This window comes from Thalassophryne amazonica, chromosome 17, assembly GCF_902500255.1.
Source record: "Thalassophryne amazonica chromosome 17, fThaAma1.1, whole genome shotgun sequence".
In the NCBI taxonomy this organism is placed as follows: Eukaryota; Metazoa; Chordata; class Actinopteri; order Batrachoidiformes; family Batrachoididae; genus Thalassophryne; species Thalassophryne amazonica.
In genome coordinates this window covers 52,961,872-52,983,315 of record NC_047119.1, presented here as the reverse complement: position 1 = coordinate 52,983,315, position 21,444 = coordinate 52,961,872, and the positions used below count along the sequence as shown (strand labels likewise).

Genomic DNA, 21,444 nt, shown 5'->3' with positions numbered 1-21,444 from the left:
TAACAATATCTATTATTTTGGCTTCACTAACACTGGAGAGAAACACTGTGTTTGGATTGATTTTTATGAGTGATTCTTGCTCCTTGTTACAACCATCGGGAATTTTTGCTGTCAAGTCAGGTCCAATATTAACAAAGAAGTTATTAAAGCATCATCTTTCATCGCTGAAACCTGATGCTAATCTTTGATGGTCTATTTTATTCTAACTGCAGACGTTTGAACCCCACGTGTTGGGTGCCAACTGTCTTACTTTGGATCTTGTTGTCAGAAGTAACAAGTGTGGTGTACGCCCCGGCTTGTATGTTAAGTTGATATATGGTTTTATAGCAGAGGTGATAATCAAGTCTGGAAATTATTTCTTCACCAGGAGACTGGCAGAGGATACTTACTCTAGCCTCCCCCGATACACCACCAAGAAATGATTGCAATTGGGCATGGAAACAAAAATCAAGATGGTGGCCATATTGGATAATTGACGACTGCCGTTTCCAAAAAAAGGAACCTTCCTGTAGTCTTATACAAAATGCCACCAACAAATGGTTTCAATTATAAGAGGTGTTCTTTGGTTATTGTGCAGAAACCAAAAGGTTTACAGACGGACACGCTGATAGATGGGGTGAAGACATAACGTCCTCAATCTGAGGCATCAAGGGGCCGATCATTCGATTAAAATTCCTCTGAAACTGCAATCACGATCTAAAATAAGCAGCACAGAACACCGATCAAGTAAAATAATTAAATAAATCAAAAATTGGACACTTTGGCCATGTAGCACATTTCTCTGGACATGATCCAGCATGTGGACGCCTCAATCTTGAGTACCCCAAGAACTGGAAAAGGCCAGGAGATGTCCAAATTTAACCCAATTGTGGTAAAGTAAATAGGTGGTTTCTTTCAAGAGGCAGGGTTAGACTTATTGTCCGCCTAGGTGGTTGCCATCCAGTACCCGAGGTGGCTACAAAGTGTGGTGGATCTGATAATGTGGGAAACCAGTGTATGCATCTAGATGTGATTTATAAAAGTAGTGTAGCAGGATGTTTTGTGGGAGAGGACTGGGCTACCAATATGCAGACCTGATGTCACAAACCGAACGGTCCCCCTTAAAAATCTGTCCACCCTGCCTTCACTGCACATGCGTCATTAGCCATGGTTCACCGATTATCACCTTGTTTCTGCTTCAAACTGCACTCCAGTCATCATCTATCTCAGCAACATATCTGAAGCTTTTGTACAACAATCATTTTTACATAAATCCAGCATTATTTCATCATAAAAGATGGAAGCGATCAGAGCGCCACAGCAACATGGGCTGCTAGCTGCTGCATTCACTGCACCTCCATCATTTCAAAGCGTCACCAATTATCATCTCGTTTCTGCTTAAAACTGACTTTAGAATGATTTAAGAGGTTTTAACTTGTCATCTGATGGTTACTAATCCCATTTATCCATTTCATCATTTTGGGTGAAGAGAGGTCATCTCAGAAGAGCTGCTGTGGTTGGAATTGACGCCTCCGCAGTGGAGCAGGGCTGCAACAAACGATTATTTGGATCATCGATGAATCTGATGGGGTTTCGACACGATTAATCGATTAGCGGGGAATTTTTTAAAAATGTGCCAGGGAAACAATTTTTCTCTCCTTCCATCACTTTATTTAACAACAGAACATTATTTGAAAACTTAAAATACTTCAAAATCAACAAATCTTCAAATGTCCCTTGGCTGTTGAAATATAAAATAATAAAGAATAAAACAGTTTATAATAAAGAACAAAAATAATTATTTCAAATGGCATTGCTTTATCAAAGTGCTGAGTTGCCATAAAACAACACAAACATAAATGTTATAAAATATATGGTGAAAAAAATAGGTATTTTTGTTGCTGCAAATGAGCAATTAGCATAACCAGTTAACCATAAAACCTAAATTAAAAATTGTAGCCTGACTCATATGAGCAACATTCTCTGTATAACTTGTAAACAATGTGGTCATTTCACAATGACACATGTGACTCATGTCTCTTTCTCTAAAATTGTATTGTAGCATTATTAGTTATTATTACTATTATTATTGTTGCTATTATTATTAATATATAAATAAAAATAAATTAAAAATTATAATTTGTAATACATTTGACTCTTTTACAACAACAAACACTGAGCCAATTATTATACAGAAAAATGCACAAACATGCTGAAATGCCAGCAGCTTAATGCTAACTTTAACATTGAAAATGCCATAGACATGCTAATGTGTTAGCATTGGCGTTAGCATAAAATACATCCATCAACTGTTTCAGAAGACCATAACAGGTCAGTTTAACATCCATCCATTTTCTTCCGCTTTATCCGGAGTCAGGTCGCGGGGACAGCAGCTCAAGCAAAGCCGCCCAGACCTCCCGATCCACACACACCTCCCCCAGCTCCTCCAGGGGAACCCCAAGGCGTTCCCAAGCCAGCCGAGAGATGTAGTCCCTCCAGCGTGTCCTGGGTCTTCCCCGGGGCCTCCTCCCAGTGGGACGTGCCCGGAACACCTCTCCAGTGAGGCATCCAGGGGGCATCCGGAAAAGATGCCCGAGCCACCTCAACTGACTCCTTTCGACATGGAGGAGCAGCGGCTTGACTCCGAGCTCCTCCCGAGTTTAACATAAAAAGGAAAATATTCCTCACAGACATATGCTCTTCGGGGTTTTAGTGGGGAAATATTAAGATACATATTTATTTAGCAACTAATTGATGACTAAATTAGTTGACAACTATTTTAATAATCGATTTCAATCGATTAATTCGATTAGTTGTTTCAGCTCTACAGTGGAGGCAGGGCAGACCAATTTTTGGGGGGAGCCGTTCAGTCTGTGACACCAGGTTCAATTCCAGATGCGCCCTCAGCCACCTGTCTTTGTCCTTGAAAAAGACACTTCACCTGCATTGCCTGAGTCTACCCAACTACGATTGCAAACCGACCTTCACTGGGCAAGTAACCTACAAGGAACTGGCAGCCCATCCAGAGGAATCAAACTCATTTACTTCATGCTATGGTATCCAGAAATCAGCACAGGCATGAAAATGAACTCACATGATCAGGGCCTGTATACTAGGACTCCTACTATGAAAACGTCTGCCAATGTTAGACGTCACCTAGCAATTCTGTCTTGTTGTCCAAAAGGAAACTATCCTGGGAACAGTGAAGGTGGAGAGAGTGTTGCCAGTTCTGACATCTAACAGCATGATTTATGTGCATCCTGGATTCAGCAGAAACAAGCTGAACAAAAACACAGCTGTAAAGCTGCTGCAAAGCTAACTTGATCATCCAAAACAATTTGCTTTTCAAACATCTTGTGCTTCAAATCTGCCAACCAACAACTGTGATAATGTTCTCAAGGGGTCACTTCAACCAGACATCTTAAAAAAAAAAAGGTATGGGGCCATTTGGTTTTTTTTAAACATTTAAGTCATACAAAGAATGTTCTTTGGCACCACTATAATTTAATTCCTTAGCATTTAGATAAGGCATTCATAATCTGTTGTTGCAAAATATGATCAAAATTCAAGCTGTCTGGAAACAATTTAAAATTTCAACACCTGAGGGGGAGAAATTCAAGCGATCAGATGCTATGACAAACATTTGGTAGATTTGGAAGTAATCTTAATCTTATGGATGCTGACGTAAAATGGGTCGCAGGCAACCTCAAAACCTCACGCATGCTCACATGCACTTCATCCTGTAGTTAATCTGCATAAAAGCCATGAAAGAAAAGACTATAATCACTATGGAATTTCCCCCACAGATAAATTTGTCCTCTTCATTATAATGAGCTGTAATTTTGCAACATGTTACAAAAATAAACCTACATTATAATGCTTGGATTTTGGTAGGAACTAAATTTTCTCACTTTAGTGAAATTTGAAAGGGCCTATAGCTTTTAAAAGAAAACACCTGCCGTCTTTTACTTGTGTTTGCATGCAGATTTTGGTTTCCACTCATGTAAATGAAACAAATAAAAGGACCTCAGTCTTAATGTTTTTAGTGTGTATGAAAATATACTGTAACAATCAGTTATGGGCAGATTTTACAGACAATGCAGAAGAAGTTATAGACTTTGAAGTAATGTTTTGAAAACTTATTATGCATCATGTCTCACTGGTTTCTATGTTATCTGTAGTTTGGTGAAAACAGCACCCAAATCTTTATTACATCACAAAGATCAATAGATGTCTTTCAGTGGGTTAAAGCAACAATGTGCAGTGAGTCGGCCGTCACTGCTCTACTGGCAGAGTTAACGCCCTTTTAAGTGCTTCATCTGGATTAAAGCATGCAATTCTCTCAATTTTGTTTAATTTGAGCATAAAACAAAAATCCTCTAATGCAGCTGAAATGGATTATTTTGGCCTCAATGATATTTGGAACTTGAAACGAACATCAGAGTTCTCTCTCGGACCAAAAACAACATTTTCACACCAGATGCTCATTTCTCGTTTACTTTCTCAGGAATGAACTGATGAATTGTCTGACAATGAGAAATGTCAGTCCCGGCAGACTGGGCGGGGCGGGGGGATGTAATCATTAAGGAGTGCGACTGTAAAACACGAACTCTGTCCGATTTTAATCAATGGGGAAAAATGTGGGACAAACAGCATGCAGCTCCGTCCACCTTCCTACTTCTACACAGAACAGGAAGCAACAAAGGACAGCGCCTGAGGTTATATGAACCCCAACACACACACACACAAAGCCTGGGTGCAGTTCCAGCTTTGGCATTGCAATCACCAGGTCGCTCACAGACAGCGCCAGAGTCCGTATGGATCAAGATCACTTTGTCCTGTTTTTGTGCCACGCTGGTTCATGAGGTGCTAGTTGTTTGCCCATTTGATTTGTTACATTGAAGGTGGTGCAAAGCAGTCGCTCAAACTCTTGTAGGCACATATGGCAGATGTAAGTCTTAAATAAACACTGAAGAATTATTTTCCTTCATGCACATGTTCATAAGATGCTGAGGAATCGGCTGCATGCCTGGGTGGTTGACTCATAGACAGACAGATGGGGCAAGTCCCGTCCTCAAATCAACGACACCTAGAGACTCTGGGATTCAATAACAACCAGTGTGGTGACGGAGTTTACTTGGACATCACCACACGCAGCCATGCACCGAGATATAACAGCATCAAGTCACTTTAATATTTAACACACACACACACACACACGAAGCTTGAGGATAATTGTAGTCAAAGATCTGAGCCAAAATCCAGCGCAGATTATTTTTAAAGATACGACTTTCTATTAAAACCTATTTTTAGTTTGCACTTTCATCCTGCATTGTCCTAAAATACATCCCACATACAAAAATAACTTCAGCTCCAAGCGCTTAAAATAAATAACTGATGGCTGATTGTACATATTATTTACTGCATTTAAGATGAGATCATCCAGGTCAGGCTGCAGGGCAACTTTGGGGATACTGAGTGTCCTGAGCATCAGCAATTACATTTTTTCCTTCCAAAATGATCTAAAATGATAAAATTCACACTGACAGTAGTAGGAGCGTCCACAAGAGCACTTGAATTATGCACCAGAAATAAGAGGGCGGTGCTGTCACCGTTTTTTTCTTCTTTTTTTTTTTGCCACATCCGGAAAAAAAGAAAAACAAAAAAATGTAACAACAGTTAAATCAATTTTTAAAATACAATACCATGCTAAAATACTCTAGGCCATATGCGCTTTATCTTCTTTATAATTTTCAGTTGTTTAATTGGTATCCCAGTGCAAATTATATATATATACACACACACATACATACATGTTGACATTAATTATTAAGATCCTATTGTCTTACAATTCATACATGTTCAATAAAGCCCCTCAATCAATCATCAGTAGTATGTACGTTTATGAGCTTTTGACAAGAGTGAACATTGGCTTGGAGTTAGCGGAAGTTGGCGTGCAAGCTCACGTCCAGCAAAATGTCTTGTAATTCACTCCAGAGTTGTTATCAATTACAAAAACAGTGTTTTCAGCGTTTGAAGTGTTTTTTTCATATATTATGTATAAACTAGCGAGAAATAGAGGTGATATTTACAAACAAAACAGTTTGCACCTAGCCTGTAACATCACCATGCTAACGTCCATGAAATGTCATGTAAATCACTCCAGAGGTACTATTAGGTTCCAAAAACAGCATTTTCAGTTTCAGAAGTGTTTATTTCTCGCTAGCTTTTACAGAATGTACAAGAAACCTAAACACATAAATGAAGCAGCTTTACAGAGACCTGCCACTGACGTCATAATGCTGCTCTACTTTGATTGGCTGTCACCCCTCCCACTCAAAAACCAACAGAACAGAATGAAACATAATATGACTTTTTAACCTCTTAAAATAGGTCAAGGTTAATCATCTTTGAGCTTGTCCAGAGTCTGTGTCCCAAGAATGTTCCTTGTGAATTTGAAGACTGTGGCAGTAATAGGACTGGACCTACACAGACAGACAGACAGACACAAAGCCTGCGCAGTACCCGATGGCCATATTTAATGGCTTCTTGTAAAAATGTCCAAAAATATTTAGTACCCAGTTAAACTCAAATCTGATTTAATGCTAAACAAAAGTGCTTTAAACAATCTTAACCACGATGGAGCACTATTAGACAGATCACGCATTTACTTAAACTGACCACATCAAAGATTTAATGTTTGGACAGTTTTACTTTGGGCTCTTGTAAATTTGAGACCAAGAAGTGATCAATTAATCAATAACAAAAACATTTATTAGCTCCAGCTGCAATCACTGCTCTATGTCTGAACCAAAGCCTTCATGAGGCGCTGCAGGTCCAGGTGGTCAACTTATGGAGGTTCATTCATATTTGACGAGAGCATAGATGAGCCACGCACATGGAGAAACAGCGCCCCCATCTGACCTCTGAATGTTTCAACATCCAAATTCAAAAACCAAACTGAGATCATTTGTCAGCGCTGCAGTTTTATAAATATATAAACCTTCTCCGGTGTCTGATGAGTTAAATACTCATGTCTGCCCTGCATCAAATCTCCTGATTGGCCATGAAGGTCACAGGTTCCATTCCCATCAATGGAGTTCAAAAAGACCATTTAACAAACTCACTTTAAGACTAACATGTGAAAGTCTGTTAAAACCATAAAATAGAATAACATGTTTTAAAAAAAAGTATTTCAGGGGGACATACCAGGAGTGGATCCAGCAGGTTTTGGTTCTGGGGAAAGGGGGGGTGCCTCACTGATTCATCATAACTGGGCAATCCACTCATTCATGGAACGACAGCGTAATACTGTCACAGATATAAATTAAATACGTATACTCGTAGTAAGAAACTTTTTAAGTGGTGAATACTTACACAAAACCATAAAATTGTTTTACTGAAAACATCTTTCATGATCATCAGTGAATTGGGCACCGCAGTGTTGTTTGGGCCCGAGCGCTAAAGTGGTAAAATATGATGCATATGGCTTAATTTTTCTACTTCCGGGGGACAAACCACAGCATTTTCAATGGGTTTTTGGGCAAATTACATGCAAACAAAGTGAAAACGCAAAGAAAAAGTGAGGATGCAGTGGGAAAGTGGACATGTGTTGTGGTTTGTTTATGACCCGGAGCACAAACGTGTAGAGGCGGTTTTGCAGGTGACAGAACAGAGCTACTCTGGTTAGCTGTGTAGGCTAACACTTAGACAACATTTCCTATCTGCCTCGTCTTTTCTTCTCCACTGGGAACCAAAAAAAAAAAAAACTTTTCGCAACTGCTTCGGTGATTGCAGCCACAAACAAAACAGTACACCATTTTTCCATGTGAAAATATGTTGTGTATATATTGCGCAATGGGGCCGAGGTTCCCATAAGTGGTCAAATCCTGTGATATCACGCAGGGTTCAAAGGAGACTGCAGTGCCCTATCGTTGACAGATTGTCCAGGAATCCCCAAAAACACTTGTTAATCTATAATAGCGTCATGCAGATCATAGAAGTTGATCTTAGATCTACGTACAGATGATATGGTGGAAACATTTCATATGGTTGAACACGTATGTTCAGCTTGATGAAGAAATTGTAGCAAATATTCATTCTCTTGCACCTGCTTACTCCAATCAAGGGTCACCGGGGGGCTGGAGCCTATCTTGGCAGTCACAGTAAACTCTCGTTTTATTTTCTCCCCCCATATCTTTCTTTGTATCTTCTCTTATTTTGGTTGGTTTGGGTGGTGCCCCAGGGTTCGATTTTAGCGGTTACCCGGGAACCCATGGCACCCTACTTTGGGGGCGGGCACACAACTCTTTAGACTTGCATTCCCGACTGGAATCCACCTTTTTTATTTCATAACTGTACAGAAATCAATCAACTTTGGACAAAATTTGCGCAGAATTTGACTTTCTGAGACCGACACATACACAAAACGTCATCAAAAAATGTTCTTCTCCTCTGTTTGTAATGCCGCGTTTTACAACCCCTGGCAAAAATTATGGAATCACCAGCCTCTGAGGATGTTCATTCAGTTGTTTAATTTTGTAGAAAAAAAGCAGATCACAGACATGACACAAAACTAAAGTCATTTCAAATGGCAACTTTCTGGCTTTAAGAAACACTATAAGAAATCAAGAAAAAAAGATTGTGGCAGTCAGTAACGGTTACTTTTTTAGACCAAGCAGAGGAAAAAAAGATATGGAATCACTCAATTCTGAGGAAAAAATTATGGAATCACCCTGTAAATTTTCATCCCCAAAACTAACACCTGCATCATATCAGATCTGCTCGTTAGTCTGCATCTAAAAAGGAGTGAACACACCTTGGAGAGCTGTTGCACCAAGTAGACTGACATGAATCATGGCTCCAACATGAGAGATGTCAATTGAAACAAAGGAGGGGATTATCAAACTCTTAAAAGAGAGTAAATCGTCATGCAATGTTGCAAAAGATGTTGGTTATTCACAGTCAGCTGTGTCTAAACTCTGAACCAAATACAAACAACATTGGAAGGTTGTTAAAGGCAAACATACTGGTAGACCAAGGAAGACATCAAAGCGTCAAGACAGAAAACTTAAAACAATATGTCTCAAAAATTGAAAAATGCACAACAAAATGATGAATCTCGAATCTGCATTGGGCAAGGTGATGATGCTGGAACTTTTGTTTGGTGCCGTTCCAATGAGATTTATAATGATGACTGCCTGAAGAGAACATGTAAATTTCCACAGTCATTGATGATATGGGGCTGCATGTCAGGTAAAGGCACTGGGGAGATGGCTGTCATTACATCATCAATAAATGCACAAGTTTACGTTGATATTTTGGACAATTGAAAGGATGTTTGGGGATGTTTCAAGATGATAATGCATCTTGCCATAGAGCAAAAACTGTGAAAACATTCCTTGTAAAAAGACACATAGGGTCAATGTCATGGCATAGGGTCAATGTCAACGAGTAGATCTGATTTGATGCAGGTGTTAGTTTGGGGGATGAAAATTTACAGGGTGATTCCATATTTTTTTCCCTCTGCTTGGTCTAAAAAAGTAACCGTTACTGACTGCCACAATCTTTTTTTCTTGATTTCTTATAGTGTTTCTTAAAGCCAGAAAGTTGCCATTTGAAATGACTTTAGTTTTGTGTCATGTCTGTGATCTGCTTTTTTTCTACAAAATTAAACAACTGAATGAACATCCTCCAAGGCCGGTAATTCCATAATTTTTGCCAGGGGTTGTATTATACACAGATCAAATGGAGCGTTTTTGAGGGAAGAGCGAACAGCAGCCAGCGGAGAGTTTTTTATATTTCTCTACGAGCACGCGCGAGCAAATCATCCGTGAAGATTATTTTATTTATTAACTACACAGATGTATAATAAAAGCAAATGGTGACTGGTTTATAAACACAATTATGACAGAGTTTTTGAGGGAAGAGCTGCCTTAGATTCTGAGCTTAATTCTGATTCTGAGGAAGAACACCTTGAAGTGCTTTCGTTTTTTGTTCTTCCATAATTTCACCCCAAATCTGCCCCAGATATCACCAAAATGCACAATTTGCATCCTTTTTTTTAATCAACATTTTGTGGGGGGCATGGCCCCAGACCCCCCTAGTTGCTTTGCCGCTATGCTGCGTAGCGGTAGGTTTGATACCGAACTTTTCTGAGGGGCACCAAACTTTTCAGATTTTGGTGCCCTTAAGGCACACAACTATTTATTCTAAAAGGCAAACCCTGTGGTGCCCCCACCTTATCCATCCCTGGGGCACACCCCCACCCCCTTCACCTGAAGCTAGAGCCGCCCCTGTGAGAGATAATCTGACAGCTTTGCTCACTTCCAAAAGCGCGCAGCGCCCAGTCGGAAGTGTGGGCCAGAACTGGAAGCATAAAGTCTTCCAATCTGGTCCATCTTCCATCCTGCACAGAACACAGTGTGTCAATGAAGGTTCTCTCTCTGCCGTTTGTTCCAACATGTTTTCATCTGAACTCTCTGACACACTGGCTGTAAACACTGCGACTTCCTCCCACAGCAGCTCTGATTCCACGCACATCCCTTCATTAAAACAGCAGAAGAGAAAAATGAAAGGAAACCAGGCTGGCCGCCCCCTCCCTTCACATCAATCTCCTCCCTTCCCCTCTCTGATCTCTACTTTCCCTGCAGCGGGGAATAATCCACAGTGACACCCAGAAAGATTTTCCCGCATGCATCCCCCCCCCCAAAAAATAAATAAATAAGACACTTAAGGGGGGAAAAGTATTTTCAAAAGACGAAAATTGTTAAGCAGAATAAGAGGGTGTGGAGCAGCATTTGGCGGTGCTGCTGGTGTGCACAGCAGCCATTGTCTAACAAAGACCACCAGTCATGATTATTGCAGCTGCTGTGCACACGCGTGGAGAAAAAACATTTAATATAAACACGGAAAATCATCCTTTCCCCTGCAGTGGTTCCAATGATGCTGCAAAACTCACGTTTTCCTTCCACTAAACTGCGCTGATTGATCGACTCTGGCGTGCACGGGGGCTGTGGCTGATTCTAACGTGCACGTCGGGCCTGCAGGAGCCCGGATTTGTCTGCCAGCATCACTCACCGTGATGCGCGGGATGTTCTTCTTGCCCTGGTAGCCAGACATCTTCCCCGCTGCGTTCCTGCGCCGGGAGCCGCCGTGAACCAACCGACTGTGCGGGGGTGACGAGAAACTTCACGGGCTGACAGGAGGAGGAGCAGCAAAGACGGAAAAAAAAAAGGAGAAAAAGAAGAACCAAAAGTGTCCCTGAAGTCCGGTCGCGTCCTGTAGCCGCCCACCGGTGAGACTCCGCCGATGCACCAAACGCTTCCCGGCGGGTTGAGACAAGAGCAAAGATGGGGGCGGAGCTAGAGGATAGAATGGTAGAGCGCATGCGCAGAGCCTCGCCCTGCTCCATTGACAGAGCCGCTAATGCCATCAATTAGGATTAAAGAGGTCACGTGACCGGCTGTGCCAAAAACCATCAGCCTCTTAATGATGAGTCATTCACGCTTTTCCTGCCAATTGTCTTTATGAAAACTGTAAAATAACTATAATAAAAAAAAATCTACCACTATTATGTACAAGCATACATGTTATTTAATGATCACATCTTGCATACAAAAGAATGCATTGTCTGTTAAAGGGGACGTCAACATTTTTCAACCAAGGCGCTAATTTTAGACTTTTGGGGGGGAGTCATCTTTTCTCTCAAGAGAAAAATTAATCAGTGCAGTGTTGGTTTATAATGCAAACATCATCATGGGCTAACAGGCTACTTGATTATGTCGTTTGGGGCAAGCTGTCCTAAACCCTGTGTCGGCTGTGTTCGGCTATGGGTGTGAGACAGTAGAGGTGGGCGGATCGATCCTAATATCGATACCAACGCTGGTATTGATATTGAAAGATCCTTGTGTAAAAATATCGATACTCAAGCTTTTTTTTTCTTTTCCGCACACACTGCCTGCTGTGTGCGCAGATCATCAAAGTCTACTCTCTGTCTGTAAGAGCACTGAAGGGAGGAAATTCCTTATTCTTTGTATTATTTGACTTGGAAAACAAGAACAAGTTTGAAACTGTTTACAATATTTGTTGTGTGTTAGATTTTCTCTATTGTGGTTTGTCAGCTCTCTAACCTCAGAAGATTGTTTTAATTTGCTTTAAGTTCTATTTTTTTTACACTCTTTATTTAAGAAATAATGTAGAGAAGAGCACTGAAGGCAAGAAATTCCTTATTTTTTGTATTATTTTATTGCATTGTTCGACTTGAAAAACAGAATAAGTTTGAAACTGTTTACAGTATTTGTTGTGGTGTGTTAATTTTGTTGTAGTGTGGTTTGTCAGCCCTCTACCTCGGGAGATTTTAAGTTGTGTTGCGTGATATTTTTTTAAACAAAAATGTTGATGGTGATAATAAAGTATTTTGTTGTCACGTACAATGTTTGGCTAAATTCTATCCTAGGTCTTTTGGATCCTTTGGATCTATGAAAAAGTATCAGTATCGATATCGGCGATACTGGGCCTGTATTTACTTGGTATCAGATCAATACCAAAATTCCCGGTATCGCCCACCTCTATGAGACAGTCTCACCCACAGAGCATTTTACAATTGCAGCATTATCTTATCCCATCCCTACCCTTTGTAGCTCAGCAACCTTGACAGCTGCACGAGACAGGCTAGCAAAGTGGTTGTAACAAGTGGTTTTGTAATAATTTTTCAATACCTATTTATACTTTACTTACAAACATTGCTTATTTATAATTTTACATATGGAGCCCAAAATTCCACACACCTCTTATTATTATTATTTACCAACCATTTTGTTGGGGGGCAGGGATGTCACAGTGATGGTGGAGATTGTTTTGGCTGCAAATGATACATCTTTTGTATCCATTGTTTTTGGGGGAAAAGAAGGCTGCATCATCGGCCACATTCCAAGAATCCTTCAAAATGGGTCAGTCTCGTCATGCCTCTTGTGATAGTCAACAAATGCAGCCTTCGAAGGATGCAGCCCCCCAATGAGCTCAAAATCAGTAGTCAGTTTGTAATGACTCAGTGGAACGCAGCGCCACCACCTGGACTGGAGGTTAAGGTAAGTGGCTAATTATATAATCAGTGATCTTTAAAAGCGTATTTACATTTAGTATATGCACATATTTACCACCATAGAGATCCTCTCCATGCTACCAGACACATCTAACAACATTTTTGCCTGTTTGGCGGTGACGAGAAGCAGTCCTCAGCTTGCCCCTGCACAGTAACGTTATGTAGCCAGTGAACATGTGATGATGTTTGTGTTTGAGATCAATACTGCAATCACTAAATTTTGTACCGAGTGAAAACTGAGTGAACCCCAAAATATATAGTAATATTGGCTAGGTTGCAAAATGTTGGAGTTCCCCTTTAAATCTTCACAGTAGTGATGGTAAACATTTATTTCACAGAACTGGAAGTTTTGGATCAGTTCGCGTGAATCTGCGCTAATATTTCCGACCCGATCCCAGATAAGCACTTGAAGATGAGTGAGTGAATTTAAGGCTACTTTTTTTTTTTTTTTTTTTTTTTTTTTGCTTAAATTAATGTGTTCTTTAATTTAATTCAGATTCCCATTTGTGATGTCAAACTAATCTTTTATGGGTATTCCACTTGGAATTTACTTGTCTTTTTTGCTGTCATGTATTTTTAAGAATTCTGAGTACACCACATTTGTAGTACAACCCAGCATGCCACGAGTCCAACCTATTGGTGCTTTAACCTGTTGCGCCACCTACTGGTAGGCAGACACAACGCGTTGTGAAATAGTACATCAGGTAGAACTGTAGCTTTCTCATCAGCTATTAAATTACTTGAGAATGAAAAGGGGGGAATTTCAAGTATAACCCAATCAGTAAGTAAAATATCTTTGCAGCAGTGAACTCTGCAAATTGTCGACTCAGTAACATCTTCACTTTCTAAGATGCTTGCAAATGTTTAAACGGTGCATCATTCAGTCAGTTTGTTATTTATATGCAGGAACAAGTCTGTTAATGTTGATTCTTGCATGAGATCAATGAAGAACAAACTGTAATACAGAATATAGCAGCCAAAGCTTTCGTGGATGTGTAATATGACACAGACTCAGCGGCCAGCAAACAGCATCCTGAGTGCACAAATATTAAATTGCACTTAAGTTGCACTTTTTGTGTGTCAGAGAATTTGGATGTGTTTCAGTTTAAAGTGCACACATTAACAAGGTTTCTGTATCAGGTTATTTAATAAAATGCTTGCTGTATCTTCGGGATTTACGTTCAAAATGCAGTCGGTATGTTTATTTTGATTCATTAAAAAAAAAAAAAAACTTAAAGAACCTTAATTTTTGAGAAATGGAGGATCGCATATCAAAAAAGGTTGAGGGAGCACGACTCCCCAGTTCTAAAAAATAAAATATTGTGACCAACGGCAGCATAATGCAGTCTGCTCTTTCACCACTAGATGTCACTACATCCTACACACTACAGCTTTAATATACGTTTCTAAAACGTATATTAGCTTGATTAAAATTAATATATGACCCGTTTCATTGATCACAGCCGAAGGAGCAAAATTTACCACAAGTAACCGTGCAGCAAAATAAGCGTCACCGTCTGCTCCGACAGCGACCACGCCCTCTGCATGTCGGGCCTCCGTATTATGACGCAATGCTTTCTGGGAAATAGAGGCAAGGCAACTTGTCTGGTCGGTAAGCTTTAAAGCCAAGTCAAAAGGCTGCTGTAACACTTTAAGATGTTTGCAGAAATCTTATAGGCGACTCAAATTGCAGATGGAGATTTGTGCAAAACACGAAAAAGAGGAGAATTGATACAGAAATGTCCAAAAACACGCATAGGAAATAAAGACCATTACCTTTGCATCGTCCAGGTTTTGCAGCGCCTCCTTGCCGGTGCTCTCCCTGATCTCCACCTTCCTCTGCTGGCAGATGTCGGTCTGCCGGTTAATGACTCGGCCGTCACTCCTGGAGGAGGACACCGCGTCCAAGTCCAGCGTCTTGCTCTCCGAGGATCCTTCCACTGGACAGAACACGCCACAGAATTTCTGCCTCGGCCTGGAAGGGCTGCTGAAGAAAGGAGGCACTTCGCCGGTGGTCGACATGTCCGAGGATCGTGGCTGCAGATGATCCGCTTCTTGTCTTTATTTGGACTTGCGCACGCCTGGACGGCCGCCGCCTATTTTGTTTTTTTCCTTTAAAGCGCAGGTGACAAAGGCTGCACGAAAACACTCCTGCACCGTAAAACCACTTACAACTCAGCACACGAGCAACAAGCTTTGTTAAAATAAGGTTCCAGGCGCGGCGATGTTTCCCGATGGTTTGCCGGTGACTGATCCGAGTGTCCGCTGAAGAACCGTCCTTTCTTCTCCAAAGTGTTCAGAGCTCAGAAGCCATCAGAGGAATGATGTGACTGTGGAGTATGTTAAATATGAGCGCAGGGCGTTCCTGATCCAAGTTTAGCTCTGGAATGGATCAGCACCATGGAGAGTTCTCCAAGTCACACCCAGCGAAACAATGAAGGCGCTGTCCACCCAGCACCACCACCACCTGCAAGTTTGGGCTTTAAACTTTCACTCATTCGTTCAATAAATCTTTTTACACGGGCTGAAATGTTATTTGTCCTTCCCTAATTTGCAGGACAAACCGTGACTTGCAGCCACTTGTGATTTATTTATATGCTATGTACTTAACAAAAACATAACTCCTTCATGACATAAGAACGTCTGTTGTATTATTCATAATGTAAAATATGACAGGATTTAGCTTATTTGATTAAATATATTGTATTTAAAAGTATGCTACTCTCGATTCAAAATGTTTCTTAAAATATTTTAATGTAAATTTTGAGTAATTTTTTATAAAGGTTTACTGTGTTGTAATCAAAAGTTTCAATTGTTTATTTAAAAACACGCACCGGGCTGACTTTATTTCTAAATATTTAAAAGTCTGCATTCTACACAAAATTAATACAAAAAGATCAGTTTTTTATTGTATTAATTTTTTAAATACATTTTGGTGATAATGTTCTACACTCAAACAGAAGTTGTTTTAACAATTAGTTTATTAAAAAATATTTGCATTCTACAAACAAAGACTGTCAGATGTGTTGCATGCTGCTCATCCAATGCATATATATATATATATATATATATATATATATATATATATATATATATATATATATATATATATATATATATATATATATATATATATATATAGAATTGGCTGGAAATTCAGAACGTGTGTACAGCAGTCAGAAAATGTCAATTAAAAGATGTGTGTGCATGCATCATATACCTTTTAATTTGAAGTAAATACAAATTAACCATATTGAAGGATATCAGCTTTTTATCTATAATCATTAAAAGTTCTTGAATTGTTTTTTTTTTTTTTTTTTAAAGAAACGTGTTTTTAGTCATGATGTTTCCATAAGTGAACATTCTTTAGATTTGCTGAGCATTATACTCATCATATAAATATTAATCAAGTCTTTGATGGCTCAGATAAACTAAACATACTAAACAAACATTGTGTGGAAAATGGCTAAAGCTTTCCTATTAAAAGAAACTTTGACAAGTTCATTTTGACATGAAAAACAGTTTTAAATTTACTTTAGGGGTCACTTTTAGAATCAGCACCACCATAAAACCTCTCATTACCCACAACAAATTCCATTCTGTCCACATATTTGAAGATATTGATTTGTCTTCTTTCTGCTGCACTGTAAACATTCTGCTTAAAGCAGCGCTTTTACAGTTTGCAAACAAGACACTGTGGCCTCTCAACAGGATTGGAATTTATTTGTGGTATTTTAATCTGTTGCCATAAAAGAAGCCATAACAAAAACTCCAACTCCAGCCAGGCTTCACATCACACAGCTTCAGGTGACAATAAAACCTAATGCAAAGAGCAGAGTTTTGCCTGTTTTACATGGTTGGGAGGTTTGAATAGAGATTATTGCACAGTGATCAGCAGGAATACAAACTGCTCACTCACTGTCTGTCATTACAGGAGATAAAACGTCCTGCAGGAGTCTCTCTGAGGCAAACATTTCAGCACTTAATCCATGCCGGCAGTTTCCATAACAACACGTTTGGGGGGGGGGGGGGGGTTGCTGTGTGTGTGGGCGGCCACGTCTGACCGGCCGGCTGATGGTCACAGGTGGAGTCTGAAAATGTCAAACATTCCATTCCAACAAAAACAACAATGCATCATCTCGACCGTCCCTCACCGGTGCTGCAAAAGCAGAGGGACACTTTAAATTAGAGTGCATAGCTCCAAAACCAGGCCGATTTGTGTTGCACATTTTTCTGGTCTGCTTGTGCAGTCCAGACTTTGTCAAACATCTAAACAACCATTATCCTTCTGCATTTTGTCTGCATACACTGAAAAACAGGTATATGTATTGTATTAAAAATGAATAAATATTTCTGGCAAATGATAAAGAAAAATGTTCAGCTGAGTGAAGAGAAACTTTGCAAGTAATTTAAGCCCAATATGTCAAACTAAGGAGGAGTACGTGTCTTTTCCACAGGGATGGAGACAGAACTGGCCATGTCCCTGTAACCAATGGAAACGCAGTCAGCTGCAGTAGGAGGAGCGATGCATCTCAGTGTGTGGACTGGCTGTGAATAAGTGTTCTCAGGTTTCCATAGAGGGGAGAGAAGAAGAGGAGGAGGAGTGGAAAATGGTTTAACATCAGTCATCGTTTACCATCGTTGCTCCTCTTAAAGGGCAAGTTCACTTTTTTAAACAACCTCCATCATATTAAAGCAGTGAAACTCAGAGTTATTGACTCTGCTTTTGTAAAGATGTCACAAGAAAAATCCTGTTTTCAAAAAAATAAAAACTACAATAATAATATTAGTAATAATAATGCAGTAGGCAGTCAAGCTCTAAATTATTCAAAACAGTCCACAAAAGGTAAAATCGCATAGTTACTAATGCATTTGTATGGTGGCCCAGGCGAGCCAACATGAATGCAAAAGTTGCTACACAAATACAAAAGCTGCCCGACAAATGCAAATTAAGCCACAAGAGAAGTGAGCAGTGAGCCATTTTTATTACTATTTTTATTCCAGAGGAATAAAAATTAGCAACTTTGCAAATTAGTTTATCTGAAATGGCATTGAGTTAGGATTAGAACAAGTGTCTGGGTTAAGGTACCATTTTTGTAAACTGCGTAACATTTGGAAATTTGAACAATATTCCCAATTCTAGGCCACAGCTTTGTGCTCTCCCAGGGGTCTTGGACAGTAGTACAATTCTGATATGGTCCAGGTCTCTGTCAGGAAGTGAACAGAAATAGTGCACCTTTCCACCTGCAATAGTAGTGTCCTGGAAACCTGAACCAATATACATTAGTACCGCTGCTCACTTTTGTTGTCTTAATTTGCATTCATATTGTGGCTTTCACATTCAGGTTGGCTTGTGTGAGCCACCATATTTATGCCTTTCATGATCACTTACAACACATATTGCTGGTGATAGTTATTTTTTTATTAGGGTTATTAAACGTACTGTAAACTGCATACATAATTAAATAATTTCACAGATTTAACTTTACTTCTTTAAATATTTAGTACCTTTAATGTGCCGAAGAATTTGCAGCAATATTTATTTTACACTAAATACTTTACTTTGTAGAATGGTCATAAATCCCAGAAGACATTTCATTCCAAAATCCTTCAAGTATGTTAACAGCGCTGCTTAAAAGAATAACATATTGTGCAATATGGACACACTAAACAGACTAATGAACTTGCCTAATTCAGGCCATCTTTAATGACAAAATGATCCATTTTCATATGTTGTGGGGAAAAAGAAAATTCAAGCAAATATTACAAAACCTACTGTTATCACAGTCTGAGGGGAATCTCTTTCCAAACTCTGCCATCAACACATCTTAAATTCATTTATTTATTTAAATCTTTTTTTTTTTCAGTCAGAGTGACATGATATTGCTCGCGTGTCCGCCATCTATCACCAACCTCAGCAACAAACAAAACAAAACAGACCAAACAGAAAAAAAAAAAACTGGAATACTGCTTTCAAAAGATACACGTGGAAAAACACAGGCACAAACATGTACGCCGCACAAGACAACATGCAGTGTCTCTGCAGACATCACAACACTGTCTGCAGTCAGACTGCTACAAACAACAACAAAGCACTGCGTGCACCTACTGGACTGACCAGTATTTCACAGTCAGATCTGACTTTTTATACATCATCTGAATGAGCAGAGTAAACAGTGAAAGTACTTGGATCATGCCGTACTTTCAGCTTTGATGGGCCGTGTCCTCAGCTTTAACAAAATGCTGATTAATGACATGCTAATATCATATGCACAACTTTTCAAAATTACTAGTAGAGCTACGACCACTACCTTTGCACCCCCCCCCTCCCCGGACTAAACCAAACCAACTTTTTTAGGTTCCTTAGATGACCCCAAAACACAATCATGATGTTCCCAAAGATAAAACCTGGCCTTAAGCCAGTTTCCAAGATGGCGTCCAAGATGGCCACCAAAATAGGATTTTTTTCCCCCCCCCACTAAAACACCGTTAAACAACATATAAACAACATCCTATGTATTTTAATGATAAGGGTCTATTGGCAGCCATTTTTGATCTTAAACCCATGAATGAATTTAGTTTAGGCACAAATGAATTTGCTGTGACCTGCAATGGTCTTCTCATTGAATCTCTGTGATATTTAAGTTGTTTATATGTTGTTTAAAGGTGTTTTAGTGAAAAAACCCATTTTGGCGGCCATCTTGGCTAACTGGCTTGAGGCCAGTTTTATTTTTGGGAACATACTGGTTGTGTTTTGGAGTCATCTAAGGGACCTAAAAAAAGTTGGTTTGGTTTAGTCCTGGTCGTAGCTCCCCTAGTAAATGGAACTATTCTACCAACTCTTGTGACGCATTTTGGCACTTTAATCATTTTGTTACAAGTTTTCTCTGATTGCCTTCTGGCAGAGACGTCACTCTGGTTATGGTTTAAGTCATGATTGCAGCTAAGAGGAAACAAATGTATAAAGAAACAGAATATCATATTGGCCGAAATATAAGACAGCCCTGATTATAAGACCCCACCCCACCTCCTTTTGTGTTTGGAAAAATACTGTCTCAACTTTAAATCTAGTTTTTGTTTTTTTTGTGTTTTTTTGTAGGAAAATGCTTTTATTTAAAATAATGCTAATGAATGCCATTTGAGAGAAAGGGGGGCAGTCTTGATTACATAATGCATAAGTACAATAAACAGTGCAGTTTGACCTACAGTTCTGGCTCCTCAGATCATCGTATCAGTCTGTCAATTCTTCTCAGGCATAACTTCTAGGGAGTGGAGAAGGAAGTAAACAACGTGGTGTGATTCTGCTGCTCACTTTAGTAAGAAGAAATCCCTACTGATGCAATTTGAGCAGCAAAAACAACATGGGTCCATTATTTCAATAAATTTGAAAAAATTAATATTTGGGTGGGGGGCAGCAAGATCAGGGGGAAACATGAGCTGCAATCAGGAAAGGAGTTCACTCTGATGTGGGAAAAGAAGCGCAGGGGCTGCTGAGAGAAGTGCAAGAACATCTAATTGTGATTTAGTGTGTTATTTGTGAATGTTTTACGTTGCTTCTTGTGGCAATCTTCTTAAAGTGGTGCAGATTAGTGATTGTGGTGTTACAATGCAGAGAAGCAATATTTGGCACTATGACTATAAATTGTACCTCACTGCATAACCTTTGCTGGTTCTTAGCTGCTGCTGTGGGTGGTTCATAATAATAATAATAATAATAATAATAAAAAGCGGTTTCAGAGGAGGATTTTTGTGCAACCTACTGTTGAGGATGTACATGTGATGTGTAGTCTGTGATTATAAGATGTATTTATAAGAGTATTTTCAGGAAAAATAAATAAATAAATAATTAAATAAACCAGTCTTGTATTCGGGCCAATATGGTACAAAGTTTAAGTTGTTACATTTTAAACTACTCTGTTGCCAGGAATATTCCAACAACATCCTATGTGTCTGTGTAAAAGAAGCTCTGAGCGACGTCCTTTACGTCTCCAACATGGGGCCCCACCAACAAAAACACAGTAAACTATTTACTCCCACATGATGGGAAACAAACCCTTTTCCATACAAACTTGAAAATTATTTTCACAAACTCTTTAGTTACTGCAGACACGATTCCACGCAGATCTGCCGACACCGGCTTCGCTCAATTGAAACGCGGCGCTGCAGCTGTGACTCCAACCTCTGAGGTGCGAAAGCGTGCAAGCTCTTCACGTGTGCTTTGGGAACCCGTGCTCGCCACATGCCTGTGTTTACATAAAAAGATGGGCAGCGTACGAGCCGATCAGAAATGACTCCATTTTGGTGCTGGTGAGGTATAGTGGAGACCTTCTGTCTGTCCAAACCTGCAACTTTCCCTTCATCAA

The 21,444-nt window shown here is 39.7% G+C and overlaps 1 protein-coding gene across 2 annotated transcripts in view; it reads right to left on the bottom strand.

Moving 5' to 3' along the window:
* The window catches only part of LOC117528919 (dihydropyrimidinase-related protein 2), a 55,213-nt gene extending 39,925 nt beyond the window's left edge, over positions 1–15,288 (bottom strand). Inside the window, exon 1 of one of the 2 annotated variants that reach the window (XM_034191545.1) lies at positions 14,858–15,288. In XM_034191545.1, the coding sequence (XP_034047436.1) occupies positions 14,858–15,103 (246 nt within the window). In that variant the 5' untranslated portion in view covers positions 15,104–15,288. Of the gene's footprint in view, positions 1–11,058; positions 11,212–14,857 lie in introns of those variants that run through there. The other variant, XM_034191546.1, reaches the window with a different exon arrangement.
* Between the last annotated feature and the right edge of the window lie 6,156 nt (positions 15,289–21,444).